Below are 18,087 nucleotides of genomic sequence, written 5' to 3'. Positions count from 1 at the left end.
GCCATGGTAAGGCACACGTCTTTGATAATTGAATTTTTTTTAAAATAAAAAATGTCTGACAGGCCAAATAGAGAAAGATTGTTTCCGCTGGTCATGACTTTGAAACATTGGGTTTATAAACTCAAGATTCATACCAGAGGCATAAAGGAGGAGTTTAGAAGATTTTTTTACAGAGAAATTTATTACAGTTTGGAATGCATTATGTCAAGTGGCCATTCAAACTAAGTGAATTACAATATTCAGGAGGGATTTAGATAAACACTTGAAGAAGGAAAGTACCAACAACAGATTACAGGGGTGTGGAGCCTCTGGTAGTACAGGCAATGAGCTGGACGGCCTCTTCCTGTGCTGAAATTTCTCTCATTTCGAATAATGAAAAGCATTCACCATGAAGAAATAAAAGTAAATATAGCCTAGATAAGACTGTTGACAATATTAATGAGTAAACACTTAACACAAGTGGATGATGTTCCTCATTCTATTTTAACAAAAGGGAGAAAAGAATTTTCATTTATATAACACCTTTCATGACCCCAGGACCCAAAGCACTTTGTAACCAATTAATTACTTACAAAGGGTGGATACCATTGTATTGAAGGGCAAATGCAGCAGCCAATTTGCACACAGCAAAGTCCCACAAATAGCAATCAGATCAATTCCTAATTAAAACTGTTTTCGTGGTGTTGCTTGAGGAATAAATATTGGCCCGGACACCAGGGAGTACTTCCTTGCATTCTTCAAATACCTGTAGTGTGATGGGATCTTTAACATCCACCTGAGAGGATACATCTTCAGTTTAACATCCCATCCCAAAATGCAACACGGGATTGCCAGCGAGATTAGGTGCCCAAGGTTTACCAAGAAGTTCTAAATAACTGCATTAAATCTAGAATATTATAGCTGACAGAAGAATGCATTTCTTGCTTGTCTATTAATATTGTTGATAGTAATTTGCAGGCTTTTATTCAAAGAACACCATAAAAGAGAAAATACTGAAATGAGATATATTTCTCATTTAACCACTCTGATCACTTGGAACCAAGCAGCAAAGAGCCTTGAGAAAGCAATGGGGATCAGATGGTCCACTGTGTGACTGGAGTTGAAGAGGTCCACCAAGTAGAAATGGACCACCACCTTCTCAAGGGCAACTAGGGATGGGTAATAAATACTGGCCCAGCCAGCGAAGCCCACAACCCGAGAATGAATAAAAAAGACAGTACATTAGTTTTTAACGTTGTTTTGGAAATTGATCTACATTATAGAATATGTATGATCTGAACACTGCAACGTGCTATAAGCTTATGGGAAGAATTTTCGGCTTGGCAAGCGGGGGCGGAGCCTGCTCACCGACACATTAAATGGCGCGCGGTGATGTCAGGCAGGCATCCCGACATCACCGCGCGTCATTTAGATTTTCAGTTCGGCGGGTGTGCGGCCAATTCAGCTGCGTGCCCGCCAAACCGTCAAAGGCCTATTGAGGCCTGTTAGAAGCTAATTGAACCAATAAAATGAATGGCCTGTCCAATGTTAAGGTTGGCGGGGGGGCAGGCGAAGAGCCCAGGCGGCCTTCGCATTTTTCATGGAACCTCATCCACGGGCGGGATGAGGTTTCATGAAGTGTTTAAAAATTCAATAACATTTAAAAAAAAAGTTCATTGACCTGTCCCAGCTCATGTGGCACTGTCGCATTAGGGGACATGTTTTAAAAGTTTTTAATTTCTTTATTTCGATGTTTAAAACTTAAACTAATCTCCCTGAGGCAGCTCTGTGCCTCAGGTGAGATTTCTGTGCTCTTTCATGCACATGTTTTAAAGAGCCCAGGCCCTGACTTAGAGAATCCCCCTCACACCGTCCGCACAAGGAGTGCTCAGCACTTCCAGGTGCATGTCACGCTGGGGGTGGGTGGGATGGGCCTTAATTAACCTGCCCACGTAAAATGGCGGCGTGGCCCCAATCAGGTTCACGCCCGCACCTGCACGTCGGGGGGACAATTCTCCCCTATGAGATATGTCATAATAATATTTATCTAATTTTGTTTGCCTATCCTTAAATTCTGGATTAACCAATCAGGAAAAAGGTTATCTTTCACCCGAGTTTGTAAATACCATGCAGTTCCTGTCATTGCACAGCAGAATATGAAGGTGTGTACAGCAATTATGTTACTGGGCTTGTAATCCAGGGACATGAGTAAAAATCTTACCACAGCAGTTGGGGAATTTAAATAATTATATAAATCTGAAATAAGAAGCTACTATCAGTAATAGTGATCATGAAACTACAGGATTGTCATTTAAAAGCCCATTGGGTTCACTACAGTCCTTTAGTGAAGGAAATATGTCAACTCTTACCTTATTTGGCCTATGTGTAAGTCCAAACCTACAACAATGTGGTTTACTCTTAACTGCCCCCCTGACATGGCCTAGCAAGCTCGTCAGTTGTGTTCAGTGAGGCAACTCTCCACCACCTTCTCAACTGCAACGAGGGATGAGCAATAAATGCTGGACTTGCCAATGATGTCAACATCCTGTGAATGAATTTTTAAAAGTTGCACAGAACTCTTACTGAAATAATACTGGGTAGATTCTGGCCTGGGCCGACGTTTGGATCCACCCAGCCAATATTGGCTCACAGCGAGAACCAAGGATGAAACCTCTCTTTATTAGTATACTCAGTGTGAACTGCTGGCATTTGCCTCACCTCCACAGCCAGCTCCCCCAAGCAAAGACTTCAATTCCAGGTCACTGCCAGCAGTTCTCAGGTAGGTAATGGAGCAGCGACAGAGGGGCTGCTGATCACAACTCCGGTAGTTATGGGATCACCAATACTCCCAGCAGCTCCAGAAGAGCATTTTTAAAACATAATTTCTGGATGGGGTCTTTCAACATGTGTTTGGCTCTTTAAATATGTAAATTAGGGCCCCCATGCTCCTTTTAGGCCCAGCAAACTTGATAGAGGGACAAATGCATATGCAGATTGAGGACAGGCCGTGCCACTGTTAAACTGGTATTCAGTGTGCCTGAAGAACAGGCACAATGTCCACTAATTTCTACCCATTGTGTGTTAAATGTAAAATGTTTGTATCTTTGAAAAACAGCATATAGTCCAAATTACTAACAGCAATGCCAATGGCAAGTTCACTAGTTTGCTCTCATGCTAACTTGGCCCAAAAATAGAATTATTTCATTGAGTCATTAATTTGGCATGGAATCAGCTTATGATGTTTATTGATTGTTGCACGGCATAAAAATCCCTCTGTAATCACTTATTTATTATTTTAACCTCTCACGTTGCACCTTCCATTCCTTGGAAAGCAGCAATACCAATCCCAAGGCATGTAGTTGAGATATTGGTCAAAAACACGCATCCCAAGGCACCATAATTCATGATACTACACTCTGAGGCCCCTCTTTCAAAGGTGGGAAGTGTATACTTTTTAAGCAATATATTATTATCACAGACTATCACCACAATTTTATAACTTACAAATCCAAATAGCTTGATAGCAATATAATGGTGGGTGTAAAGAACAATGGATTGTTTTGTCAAGGGTGTGAACAGGAGGTAGAAATAAGCTATTCACAAATGAGGAGAGGTGGGGGACCAAAGTTAAATGAAGCACGTTGGAAGGAAGTACACTTCCTCAGAAATGCACCACATCAATGACCATCAGAGGTCAACAGTGGATTTTGCACAGACGTTTGGATTGTGCCAACCCTTTTTTTCAAATTGGCATTTTGCAGCACTCATGATATGAGACAAGTTAGAAACTAGGAAACAATTAGTGGAGTTAATCTTCAAATGAGCTCAGTACAGTCTCTACAACAATGGGTAATTCAAGACGATGACACAGTATCACCGAGAGATGGGTCAGGTTGGAAACTAAATCCAAGAGCCACTAATGCTTCCTGGTTTGTGCTTTAGACTGAAGGCTTCGTTTTTCCAACAACCCTCAGGTCTTGTCATTCACCCGATTCATTTATAATGAAAAGAGAGAATTAAATGTGAGCACGAAAACCAAAGATAACAAAAGTGTTATCAGGAATTCCATCAGTTGCCTCAAAAGAGCTCCCAACAATCCAGATATACTTTACAATGCTACACCTCAGCCGGTTTAAAGAGCTGGACAATTGTTGGACACAGCAAGTAGTGGTGATACTTTAGTTGCCTAGTCTAACATTGCTGAGAGCTTTCATGTAAATTTAATTAACAATACTCTTACTTTTAGAGGGTTTTTTTTTGGTGTTCACAGTGGGGAGTGCAGCAGTTCTGCACCAGTATCAACATCAAACATTTCTAAGCCAGTTGCCCAACCAATGTGTCTTAAATCAAAGTGCTCCTAAACCAGTGTGCCTCAAACACATCATCCAGCTTAGGTCAGTGGGTTACATTCTCACATTGGTGCTAGTTGCTATCACATTTGGAAGCTTTGTCTTGTAATTCTGCATCCATTCAGAGACAAGATTATTCTAACGTAGGGTCCTTACAAAAAGGGAAGTTCTTCCCATCAGTCTGATAGAATTTGCAAAAGTTGAAATGGGAGTGTGCTACCTCCATACATCACCCAACATGACCAATAGAATCCATTGTTGGCTGCCTTTCCATTTCTCTAACACATCTCCATTGCAGATGTAAGTAAATAATGTTTAACCATAATGATGATTTGCTACTGTCCTTTAGGGAAGAAGGCTTTCCATCTTTACCTGGTCAGCTCTCACGTGCGTCTAGTCATACTCATTGATTATTAACTGCCTCCTGAAATAGCCTAACAGGATATTCAGTTGCTTTGAAAAAGGCAGCTCACTGCCACCTTCTCAAGGGCAATTAAGGATGGGCAATAAATGCTGGCCTAGCCAGCGATGCCCACATCCTGTAAATTAATTTTTTTTAAATGTAGTAGTAGTGACATAGCAGTGCCATAACCAACTGCAACTTCCATTTATATATAAAACACCTTGAACATAAAGGATGATCAAGCACTTGGTCAAAGATATAAGCAAAATACTGTAGATGCTGGAAATCGGAAATAAAAACAGAAAATGCTGGAAAAACTCAGCAGCCTGACAGCATCCACGGAGAGAGAAACAGAGTTAACGTTTCGAGTCTGTATGATCCTTCTTCAGAGCTGCAGAATACTATGGCAGTGTTTTATTTACACACTGGGAATTATGATCCATGGAACTAAAAACTATGTTAATGTTAAACCAAGATTTAAGAGTTTTCCCTCGAGTCATTATTCTTTCATGGAATGATTTCCTGTCACTTGTCATGGCCCTATATTCTGGGACTTTCTCCACCAACCACTATCAGACATCTCTTCCCGTCTTTTAAAACCGTGTCAAAAACCAATTCTTCATCCATCCTTCAGTCAGCTCCCCCTACAATCACAAGTTGTTGCAGTTGAGGTTACTGAAAGCCTCAATGGGCAGGCTGCCTTTATTTCAATCTTTTAATACTGGTTAATCAAGAATTATTAACAAACAGCATCCCTGTACAAAGAACCCACTCTTTAAGTATCTGCTTTCCACAAAATTAGGAACATTTAAATAGCAAGAATTCCATTCCACAATCTCTCAGATGCAGTCAATTGCGATGACAGTTGCTTTGAAGAGTTGACCTGTATTCTGTTATCTTCCATTTGCTGCAGTCTGCTAGGTTGCTGTAGTAACAGACACAATTCCACATACCCTACACATATTGATTCACCTGCTTTCTAAATGATAAAACGCTTAACACGGGCAAGAACAAAATTACTTATCAAAAAAAAAACGAGCTTAAATTATTCATGGATCTAACAGATCGATCAGCATGTGATCTAACAGGTTGGCTGTTGAGTCAAGGTTACTGAAGATTTAAATTATTGTTCACATTTCCTCTTCAATTACTTTGATAAAAATACAGGATCACCAAAATAAAATATTTATTTGAAATCAGAACTTGTTATTTCCAAAACCCCACTCCTGATCTACTCAACGTCCAGCTTTCTCAGCGACATTAATAATTCAGTTCCCATTGCGATTCAGAACATCTTTGTACATTCATTGGTCAGTGAAATTAGCCTTCCTCTTTTCAACAAACGCACTCATGCCTTCTTTCCGGTCGTTCTGTAACAAAGAGTGCACACGGCACAGTTGGAAAGTCTTGGTAAATGAGAACACAATTTGTTTTAATTGGATGTAGGCTACTTACAGTGGAAAAGGTCGAGTGAAACAAACGCTTCTCCAATCGGTTTCCTTCTGCCAACGTCAATTCGAAAGCTGGAATGAAGTACAGAATTGTTAAGCAGCCACAGTGAATCAAAGCCATTAAATGTGGCGTTATACGTCAGTGAAGTACTGACGTGCAGCTCACTGGTGGGGGAAGTGAAATAAACAAGTCGTCAACATTATTTGGGCAAATCGAGAAAAAAAATGATTACTTCAATTTTTTTTTAAAGTAGATAGTTAAAAATTAGGGTTTTGAAATAATCTGAAAGGAAAGCCAGAGCCTATTTCATCCGTTAAACATCCAGCATAACTAATTTGGCAACTCCTGCCAATTCTGGAACTAGACTAATCATCATTTTGGGGACCTCAATTTGCAAGTGTTATTCTTAATTTGCCAGTGTTATTCTTAATTTGCCAGTGACAAAATAAATAAATAGATTTGGTCCCCAGTGACACTTTTATAAAACATTTACAATACATCTCAAGATTAAATAAACCCCGCGCAGTTAAACATGAACATTCTAATTCACTTAGGGACAAAGGAAATCATTGGAATATAAGTCCTCTCCCCTTCACAGAATTAATGCAAACCCAATTTTACATTAAAATCATTGAACACCATTACATTTTATAGCGGTTATAATAGAGATTTTTTTTTGTGACATTCCTTATTTTAGACCTATTTATGTTCCCAACCCAAAACGAGTGGGTTACAGCACTGGAAGGGCCAACCTTTAAGTTCCATATCAATTCTATAGAGACTCTATGCACTAGCCAAATTGCTGACACCCTAGCTCCGGGGTAAAACCAAGGGAAGAGAGCAGAGCGAATCTACCTCCGCCATCTTGCTCGTTTCACTGCTCGGGCTATCCAGTTGCGTCTATTAAGCCTAGAATAGACACCAGCTCAGACATAAGTGAGGCACTGATGTGCAAACTCACTGGTGGGGCAGTGAAATGTAAACAAGGAGTCAACATTACTTGGGAACAAAAATGGTAAATTTTTTTTTAAATCATTTCAATTTTTAAAAAAAGTAGATAGTTAAAATTAGGATTCTGAAATAATCTGACAGGGCAGCCAAAGAGTTAAACATCCAGTTAAACGATTTGACAATTCCTGCCAATTCCGAAACTAGACCAACAATCACTTACCAAAATAAATAAATAGATTTGACCCCTAATTACACATTTATTAAACATTTGCAGTAAATCTCAAATATTAAATCAACCCTGCAAATCATACACAAACTGTAATTCAATGCAGGCAGTGAAGCATTTACATTATGAAGTAACCAACGTCCAGTAAAACCATCTCAGGCCTCATCTTTAAAACAGATTCCTAATAGGAACAATGCCGAGGTTAAAGAATTGCTCTGCTTACCACCATTGACTGCCTCCTTCGCCATTGCTGTAATAAGCTTAGAGTTGCTCGCTATTTTCTCTCCACATTTGATAGCTTCTTCCACCACTTGAGCAGCTGGATAGATTTTACTTACAAGCCCTTTGGAAACAAAAGCCACCAGCCCTGTGTTATTATCCAGCATAAGCTCCTTAGAGTTTAAGTTATGGGAACTGAAAAATACATCTACCAATTCAAAAATTGTGTATTTTGTGTCTCAAAATGATAGTACAACCTGTATTTATTATTTTATCTTAGCAAATCACATGTCCTAGTAGTTTGCATTAACTTTATTCCTTTTGTCTCGAGTACTGTTTGCTAATAGCCAAATTTAGAAAATACAATCACACAGCTCTATAATTTAAATATTTATCTCTCCCATTTCAGACGGAGATATGGAAAATTTTTCTCTCTCAAAGGCTCGTTAGTAGGTGCAATTCTTTTCCCCAGAGTAGTAGTCATTGAATATGTTCAAAGCTGCGTTAGATAGATTTTTGATCGACACGGGAGTCAAGGGTTATGGGGGTGCAGGGCAGATGGGAAAGTGGGAGTTGAGACTGTCATAGGGTTGCCAACCCCCCAGGGTTGGCCTGGAGGCTCCAGGAATTGAAGATCAATCTCTTGCCGTGTGTAATCCTGGAGAAAAATCATCGGGACTTAAAAAATATTTTCTTTTCATTTTCTTTGAACATTTCTCTTTGCCAGATATGAAAATATTGAAAATGGGGGGGGGGGGGAAGGCGGCTTGGCTGACAATCGAGCATCATCCAATTGGGTGTTGAGTCTTTTTGCTTTCCAATTCGCGTAGGAAGGCAGTGCGTCACAAGGATGGATCTGTTGGCCGACTAATGGCTGGGGGCAAGTCGTGTGATGAAACCTCCAGGAATTTAATCACAGTTGGCAACTCTAGACCACAACCATTTCAGCCATGATATTAGCGGATAGCAGAGCAGGCTTGAAGGGCCAAATGGCCTACTCCTACTCTTAAGCCCTGTGTTCCGATGAATGTTTAGAAGGCATGAAAGAAAATGTGGATCTTTTAATAGCTATAGCAGGGCCTCTGCTTTACTGTATGTTTGAAATCTCAACCCTAAAGCAGTGATATCTTGAAGCATAAATATTCCTGAATTTGGAACAGGATCAATTCCTGTAGTACTCTTATTAAAAATCTTATCTACCCATTTCCTGCTGCTCAGTTTTATGTTAGGAAGAGTATGACCGGCACTTATTGAGAAAGCTTTTTGTATCCCTGCAACATCCCAAAGCTCTTCACAAGCTGTGGTTACCCTTTTGGTGTGACCACCTGTGCAGGCAAACCAAGCAGCCAATTTACACACAGCAAGCTCCCACAAACAGCAACTGAATGATGGGACAATCAGATTCCACCGGCGCGAGCTGAGGAATGAACACTGCCCAGGACACTGTGGAATCTTTAAGATCCACCCGAGCAGGCAGACAGGACATCGCCCTCGGTATTGAAGGTGTCAACCTGGGTTGTGCACTCATGTTGCGGAGTGGGGCTGATTAAAGAGGCAACGAGTGCCACTAACTGGGCCAAGCTGATGTTGGTGGAAGGAAGAATAGAAAAGGTAATGTGAGAGCACGAAATGGCAATAATCCAACAGCTGCTGAACACCGTACCTGCTGCTTTGGCTTCCTGAGCTGAAATCCGGTCTCCAGTGAGGACCATTTCCATTGCCAATGACTTCCCTACGGCTTTGGTCAACCGCTGTGTTCCACCAGCACCTGCCCCAAAGACAATGCAGCTTTACCAACATCTTCCCACTAACATTTTAATTGCCAACAGCTTATATTTACATAGCACCTTTAAGATAATAAAAGACCCCAAGGCACTTCACATGAGTGTTACAAATCAAAATTCAACACCACATAACATAAGGAGATATCAGTGCAGATGATCAAAAGCTAGGTCAAAGAGAAAAGTGTTAAGGAATATCTTAAGAGGAGGAGGAGGAGGTAGACAGGTGGAGAAGCGTGAGGAGGGAACTCCAGAGCTTGGGGCCTTGGCAGCTGAAAGCAAAGACACCGGTAGTGGAGCAATCAAAAATCGGGACACTCAGGAGGCCAGAATTAGAGCAGCGCTGATACCTCAAAGTGGTTGTGGGGCTGGAGATTAGAGACAGGAAGGGGTGAGGCATTGGAAGGATTTGAAAAAAGGGTGAGAATTTTAAAATTGACACCTTCCTTAACTGGAAGCCAGTGTAGGTTCAGCTACCAAACGAAACAGCTTTTTTCTGAGTATGGCTGGTATCGGACACAATCAAATATAACCACATGGCACTTTCTCGATCACCCTTTCCAATTCAGGGATACCTTTTGAAATTGGGCCATTTCAAGGATTATTGCTTGCAAACTGTTGAACGATGTGTCAGTTAAACCTCATGATGGTATTAAATAGCGGTTAAGATCACAAAGGAGAAATAGTTTTCGGGGGGTCTTCACTGTAGCTGATTGCACTGACCTTTGTAACATGGCGCATATTCAGTATGTGCTACACATGGAAATGTAAAGGTCAGAGGAGGCGAGCAAACCTGGAAATTATTTTATGGGATACTCAGAGATGGTGAACTAAGCCGTTATAGTGCTTAGTTTAGCTGCTTTCAAGATATTTATGCTAATCAGGGCAACAGGGTTTTACTAGTGTCATGTTAAGTACAGAATCTCTGAATTTGTCACTAGCAGTGGGAGCTGTGCTAAAGGGAAGATGGGGTGGATACTGTTGCCTATCTTGCCAGTGCAAACTCTTTGATGTTGGTTTCTCCCTTGGGAGTACACACTGCAACATTACATCTTACGTACCCAGAGATACTCCACAGCACGGAATCTGCACTTTCTAAAATGGTTTTTAAAAATCTGTTTGGCTGGTGGAGAATGGAATGTGTGAAGCTACAATTACAAATGATGCAAAAAGTAAACGTTCATATGACACAATTAATCCAGTTACGTTTCATCATTTGTAATTGTATCCACAGCTTAAATGACCTGCAAGTTACAGAGTTTTGAATCAATGCATAGAATTGCGCAATGAGGGAAAAAATATTTATGGAGCAAGTGACATGATCAGCATTGCCTGAAAGGGTGGTGGAAGCAGATTCAACAGTAACTTCAAAAGGGAACATTTACAGGGCAGGGGGTGATAGGATTTAGAATATCAACTGTGAATGACAGAGCAAAGGGGATAATGTTCTTAATGCACAATATCAGCTGGTCTCTCAGGTTTCAGAACACAATTATATTTGCCCAGCAGGTGATAGAATAGTCTGGCTGCAACACTGAAATATTTATTTTCAAAATATACGATCAAAACATGAAAACCTGTCACCTCCATAAGCTTTACAACAAAAATTTGGCAGTTTTAACACTAATATATTTTTAAATAGAAGTTTGACATTTAATTAGAGAAGTGCTTATCCAAAATTACTTTAGTTGGGCAGACTTGTAGTATCAGTGAACAGTCCACATTCCCACTATCTCGCATGTGACAGGTGCCAAGCTTGCTGTGGGCTAGTAAGTGATGCCAACAAACACTGCACTTAACCCTAATGAACTAACGTTCAAACTGATAAGATGGAAACAAGCACACAATTTCACGGGGCAGTCTCCTAGCATACAGTACTGTAACCCAACAGTGAAACTTCACCATTTACCTACTAATAACACTGTGCAGAACATTTACCAGGAATAGTTCCCAACAGAATCTCCGGTTGTCCAAAGTATGCTTTTTCACCCGCATATATGATGTCACACATCATGGCCAACTCACAGCCTCCTCCGAGCTACAGAACAAAAAGGATCAAATCATGCATTATGTTCTCTAAACTTCTCCAGTATTTAATTTTAATTTGGTATCATCAATTTTCAGAGCAACTTATTAGCTCAGTTGGACATAATCAGAAACTATGACCAAAGTTCAAAATTAGGTACAAACTCTTCACATCTATGTTTGGGCAATGCACAACAATATCATTTATTCGCCAATCTGCCATGGTAAAAATCTTCTCATCGTGATTAAAAATGTTTCTAATTTGTAGGATGAGCACCAACGTTATTTAGTACTGCAATGGAGAAACTGTATCACATCGGAAAAGACCCTGAAATTAACCCGCACGACACTGGTGGACAAAGGCTCCATATGTCATCTGAAATTCCATCTTCTGTTATTATAATGGATTCATTTAATCACCAAGATAGTGCGGAGAGGGATTTCATTTGTCAGCTAATGTCCAACAGCTGAATTTCAGGGCCAAAGGATTGAGGTAGAACAGACACAAGACACAGTGGGTAGAGTGGGATGCAGAGTTCAATGAGGGGATGGGTACTGAATTTAAATATCTTACTACTGAGGAAGGAGGCTAACCACATGCATTTACCTGATACATTAATCACAGGTTGGCCTGCCCAGTGGAGTGTCCATACGGTGATTATTCCACTTCCAAAGTGGCTGTTTGCAATTGTTGCGTGTTGCTGATGAACTGCGAATTCCTCAGTCAAGGAATAAAAGTGTTATTCCATAACTTGCTACGCAATAGGAGAGCCATAATTGAAGAGTTTTAAATTCCTCATTTTGGCCAGTGCAGTATCAACACGTGACTGTCACACAGACTGATGACTTTGCAACAGGTGGGGAAAGAGGTATGTGCACAAACTCATGTCCGATGGCATAAGTAGCTTTTATAACAAGTTTTCTTCTCTTAATATCTCCCCTCTGCCTCTTCTGAAGGTGTTGACTTTCACTTGCGCACCGTTTCCTAGGCATCCGTCATCCTTTGGTTGCTCATCTCAATGTTCAATCGTCACATCTTAATTCCAGAGAGTGAGTGTTGGCAGGACAATCAGCCTTGGCGGGCATCATGTCCTCACCCGACAGCCAAGAACATTTTTCCGCAGATGTCAGTGGTTCAGGACTGAGTGTGGGAACCTGGGACTGATCTTGCCCAGCTTTGCTCAGGAATTGTAAGATCAAGTGCAGGTGTCTCTGCTACAATCTCAGCTACCTCAGTGAATTAAACATTGGACCTTCTTGCCTAGATGGCTTAATTATAAGCTACCTTCATCAATTCACTGTAATCAATAGAGTAGCTGTCTAAGAAATAGTCTTGTACAAGGGAATACAGATGTAAGACTACTACTTGGCGTGATAAATCTGTGCAGTAGACTGCTTCCCTCAATCTATGAGTCTTCCCACCCTCCTGAAAATGACCCAAGGCTAGTGAAACTTGTCACCTCAGAGGGATGTTTTATTTTTAATGTCAATCAGGGCTGGGGTCTGGAATTGGGGTCTCTCCCTGTGAGAAATGAGATAACCTAGCTGCATCACACTGTCCTCCTGCCCACAAGGGGATAAGGCAGGGGAGTGAGACGAGGTAGAATGCTCTTTAAGAGAGCCAGTGCAGATTCAATGGGCCGAAAGGCCTCCTGCACTGTAAAGATTCCGCGATCACACGGTACTCGAACAGACTTTGAGATGCATACAACAAGCTCAAAGCGTCAACTTTCAACCCTCAGCACTACCTACAGCATAGCCGTTCACAGCAGCAATCACAGGCTTTTTAGTTGTGGCCACACGGTTCCAATGGGAAAGGAAGTTCCCAGAGTAGCATTCCTGGAAAGTTTTCTTCTCCATCTCCTTGATATCAGCACCAGCTAAAAAGAAAAAGAAAAAAAATCAAATAAAACGGGAATTAAGTTACAAATGCAAAATTCAAGAACTTGAATTTGTATAGCAGCTAAAACACCAAGACACTTCACAGGAGCATTTTTTTTTTATTCATTGACTGGATGTGGGCATTGCCGGCTAGGCCAGCATTTATTGCCCATCCCTAGTTGCCCTTGAGAAGGTGGTGGTGAGCTGCCTTCTTGAACCGCTACAGTCCATGTGGTGTAGGTACACCCATAGCGCTGTTAGGAAGGGAGTTCCAGGATTTTAACCCAAATCAGACAAATGCTGGCATGGAGAAAGAAAGGCGAAGTTGGGGCAAATGACTAAACAATTGGTCTAAAGGCCAGGCTTTATACAGCATCTTGAAAGAGAGAGAGAGAGGAGGCGTAAAGACTTAGGGAGAGAATTCCAGAATTTAAGACCCAAATGGCAGACGGCACGGCCACCTTAGGCTGGGGGAAGGAAGTGGGGAAGGATGGAAAAGATCTCGGAAGGTCATAGGGCTGAAGGAGATTACAGAAACAGAGAGGACAAGGCCACGGAAGGATCTGAACACAGGGATGAACATTGAAAAATCGAGGCACGGGTGGACTAAGAGCCAATGTGGATCAGCCAGCACAGGGATGGTGGGCGTGCGGGATGGTGCAAGTCAGAATACAGCCACAAGAGGTTTGGAGACACTCAATTTAAAATACACATGGCTTGAAGTGACATATCCTTTTTGCTTATACGTAGGACAATGTATTGAACAATCAAATGCAAAATTAAATATATTTCCTTCAAAAAATATTATTTTTGGGATACAGTATACGAGTAATTTGAGACAAGATGTGATTAGTGTCACACAGCTTGAGGGGAATGGGTAATTTTGGACCTAGGATTCCCAAAGTTCCCTCCCACTCGGGTCTCCCTCCTGTCACGCCTGAATGAATATTAACTAATTGACAGAGATTGATTTGATTAATCAAAATCTCCATCATCATCATCGTACCATGCAGTCACCAGAAAGTGAACTAGATGGATCATGGTCTCTTTTCATCGATAAATTCCTGTGTTCCTATCAAATGTTAAATCTCAAATGTTAGAAAATATAATAGTTCATTAATAAATGTCTTTCTGGATACCTGCCTGCAAATGCCTTTTCACTCCCTGTGAGGACAATGGCTCCAACTGCAGGGTCATCTTCAAACGTGTCCAGTGCCTGACTGACTTCCTTCATCAATATGTCACACAATGCGTTCAAAGCTGTCGGCCGATTCAGCTGGATAAACCCCACATTCTTCTGGTTTCCCTTCTTTTCCACGAGTATATGTTGATACTGGCCACCTTGAAAAGAGAATGATAAAAGCAGCACATTCATAAATTACTTACATAATCGATAGCAAAAACAGAAAACGATCTGAAGCTTTGTGTTAATCTTTAAACACCATTGCAATGGATCGAGTCCTCCAAAGGAAACGGAAGCGACCTGCGCAGAAGCTTTCTGCCTCTCTTCACATTCTGCTTCTCCCTTTGTTCAATCTTCAGGAATGTCGAACAGCATATGATCGAATATATTCCTTCACAATCATCTACTCATTGCCAGAAGAAAAGCATCTGGCGAAATGGATCAGTGGTAAATGTACCCATGTGATGCGTTTCTGAGCTACAGGAAAGAATGGACTCGAGGGGCCGAATGGCCTACTCCTGTTCCTAAAAGCTGCCAAGTCTGAAGCCTGGCCTGGGCCACATTAGCTTTTTTGAAACTTCATTCACAGGAGTTGGGCATCCAGGATTTACTATCCAACCCTTATTGCCCTCGGTGTGGTGAGCCTCCTTCTTGAATACAGCTGAGTGCCTTGCTTGGCTATTTCAGAGGGGGTTTAAGAGTCAACCCCATTGCTGGAGGTCTGGAATCACATTATATGACAGACTGAGTAAGACTGAGTTTTCCTTCCTCACGGACATTAGTGAACCAGCACAGTTTTCACAACAATCTGGTAGTTTCACAGTCACCAGCTTTTTATTCCAATTTTAATTAATGAATTCAATTTAAATTCCCCCAGCTGTCATGGTGGGATTTGAACTCATGACTTTGGGGGTCATTGTTCCAGGCCACTGGATTACGAGCCCAGTAACATAACCACGACATTACAGAAGCCCATAGCTCACCTCAGCCAGGGTAGCAGTGGCAGGATTTACAATTTACAGCAGCCCTCTTCAGGATACGAGTGGGAAAAACATCATTCAGACAGGGCTCCCACTCCAGATCACTAACCAGTGAAGTTCACTGGAAAATATGAGGTATTGGGCAAGGCAGAATCAGGCTCGCCTGTTACGCCCCATTGTCCAGTAGGCTTAAACATGAAGCAGAACAGCCATTTGGGAAAGATATGCCTCCGGAACCTGGCCCAGGTATGCACAAGAGAGGAAAGGGGAGAAAACTGGGGGGAAGGGAGCATAAGTGGCATTAATGCTGTAGACAACAAGTGCTGCCCCCAGATCTTGGTGTAAATGTCACAAAAAGCCATAGGAAGATTGGTTTATAAAGCACAATCTTACAATAAGATATGCTGGAGAAATTGGAAAGCAGATTACTAAACAGTCAGTCTAAAAGCAACTTTAGAATGCATGTGAAACACCAATTACAGGCACTACACATTGCAAATTTTAAAGAAAACTTGACAAATGTCCATTTCTCCTGCGACAATAATTAATCACGTATCAAATCAATCAACCCTTTTGATGTGGTTCAAAATGGTTCAAAACTTGTTTTAAGTGATTATTTTGTATTTTCTGGTTTCACAACTGATGCAATGAAAACAACCTTAAGGGCCTTGCGTCCACAGGCTCAGCTCATAGGTTCAATCCTGAACCTGCATGACAACCCAATGGATACAAAACCCTGCTTGTTGGCCACTGTAAACGTGTTTTTCATTGCTGCATTGAAAGTAGCCTGATGCAAAGAGTCAATAAAATTAGACCTCGACTCCCTTAGTTCTCATACAGATGGGCCAAAATTGCACCTTTAAAACTGGGCGAGATTTCTAGTCTTTTTGTTATACACAAATTAAAAACAAGATCTGCCAGGTACTTGTGTGCCCGCTGTGCACAGGCACAGTGGTGGTCAGTGTGGTGGGCAATAATAACCGGCCTCCCAGATTACAAGTGTTTTTCTGTTGCACAAACTGACATCCTTCCTCAACACACAATCACATCAACAAGGGTAGCTCAGAGCCCAGGGTTCTGCACAATCCAAACATGGCATTGCTCACAGACAGTCTGGGGCTTGGACTGTAGGGATCTACCCATGTTGGCTACACTGAGCTGACTCCTTGGGTGCACAAGCGACACGAGTTTTCTTTCAACATGAGACCCAACTGGATAGGTCTCTCAATTTCGATGGGTTACGCAATTGGAGTTAGTGCCAGCTGCAGAATAACTCCAGGCCTGATGGAAAGCCACGTTTTAAAAGCACAAGTATAGGAGTTCTCAGGACATGTAAAGTGAGGTGTTATAACATTGTTGTCACCTCAGCACTCTTTTCCATCCCACCTCTTGACTTTAAAGTCAACCAGCAGGCCCACAAGAACAGCAAGCTCGTCCAAGACTGAGCTCCTTAGTCCCTGATCCCAGTAAAGCACTGTTCCTATTTTAACCGTGGGCTAGACCCTGAACGTTACACTCCTGTGCTAACCAGCCTAATTTTAACTCTCTTGCAAGTGGCTGGGTTGGAATCAGTTAAAATCTCACCCAATGGTCTGGGACTGATTGCTGTTAAACAACGACAGCCCGAGCTTCGTGGAGAAGATCAACAAAATAAGAAATGTCAGTCTCATTTTTTTTCTGAAGATGGGGTGGGCAGGGAAAATGGTTTGCAGAAGGGAAACTTTATTCTCTTGTTTTTTTTTCCAAAAAAAATACATCAATCACACACCAGTATCCAGAGTCGACAGCAAACGTTTTGCAATGCAATTTTGCATAGCTGGCTTTGTTTAAGATATTAGTTCCGAATTATTCAGTTGCAGACAGAGTCGGCGGTGTTTTTACTGCTACTTCCACGGACTTCAACTTCCGAAGGTCACTCACTCCTCCAGCAGTTTGCATTCACCCCCTCCCCCTGTAATGCACAGGAGGCCCCAAGCTCTCTTGGCCTCGACTTTGCAAAGCTTTTTAAGAACCTTTCTCTCCCCAGCTCCTCCTCCCGAGGGAAGGTGCCCAGCTTACCTGCACTGTAGGCTCTGGCTGCATTGAGCATGCAAGGCAGGGTTCTGGAGGCACGGAGCGAAGAGGCAGCCGCTCTGCACAGAAAGGACATTGCTGCTGTTCGCTAATGGGCTCTGCCTGTGCCTCTACCCCAGAATCTGAGAGTATCGCGAGAGCCCAAGATCACCGCCTCCCGGGAGCTGTCAATCACCCAAAATTTGGGCGGTTCTCCTCCCCCCCCACCCCCCTTCCAATTAATGATTGACATTTCTCGCAGGTAAATGAATGGATTCGTTTTTCCTGCTGGAAGCCGAGAGCCCCGGGCTAATAATCCTGCATTTAATCCCACCGCCCAATTGCAATAGTCTTAAATTCAGCAGCAAATATGTATCCAGCAATTGGTAACTTTGGCATTCTGTGTGGGTTCTGTAGCAATGCGCTTCGGCAGATACTCTCTCTCTCACTGGAGTGCAACTATTTGCCAACACTGCTACCACTGTTCTGATCGCAACCTGTCTTTCTCTGACGCCTGCCGGTATATTTCCAGCACTGTCCCAATTTTATTTTATATTTGCAGCATTTGTACAATTTCCCTGATTTTACTGGAGGGAGTAAGCAGCC

General features: G+C 41.9%; 1 protein-coding gene across 1 annotated transcript; it reads right to left on the bottom strand.

The window, feature by feature from the left end:
* Positions 1-5,397: 5,397 nt before the first annotated feature.
* On the bottom strand, positions 5,398-17,641 carry echs1 (enoyl CoA hydratase, short chain, 1, mitochondrial). The gene is made up of 8 exons (XM_078530761.1): positions 17,488-17,641; positions 14,410-14,607; positions 13,138-13,265; positions 11,299-11,398; positions 9,243-9,347; positions 7,584-7,703; positions 6,187-6,254; positions 5,398-6,101 (listed from the first exon to the last, which is right to left on the bottom strand). Exons 1-8 carry the CDS (start codon positions 17,576-17,578, stop codon positions 6,036-6,038), a joined length of 876 nt encoding a protein of 291 aa, XP_078386887.1. The 5' UTR covers positions 17,579-17,641; the 3' UTR covers positions 5,398-6,035.
* Between the last annotated feature and the right edge of the window lie 446 nt (positions 17,642-18,087).

The sequence above is a fragment of the Cetorhinus maximus genome, chromosome 27 (genome assembly GCF_964194155.1).
Source record: "Cetorhinus maximus chromosome 27, sCetMax3.hap1.1, whole genome shotgun sequence".
NCBI lineage: Eukaryota > Metazoa > Chordata > Chondrichthyes > Lamniformes > Cetorhinidae > Cetorhinus > Cetorhinus maximus.
The sequence above is the reverse complement of the archived record's forward strand: the minus strand, read 5'-3'. Positions and strand labels throughout refer to the sequence as shown.

Bases quoted from the DNA above. Each gene is read 5' to 3' on its own strand.
- echs1 (XM_078530761.1), bottom strand. From the start codon at position 17,578: ATGTCCTTTCTGTGCAGAGCGGCTGCCTCTTCGCTCCGTGCCTCCAGA. The intron at 11,399-13,137 runs GTAGGTAGTGCT...TTTGTTCTGTAG, and splicing joins CTGCTGTGAACGGCTATGCT to CTCGGAGGAGGCTGTGAGTT. The intron at 9,348-11,298 runs GTAAATGTTCTG...TCTTTGGGGCAG, and splicing joins TCTGTTGGGAACTATTCCTG to GTGCTGGTGGAACACAGCGG.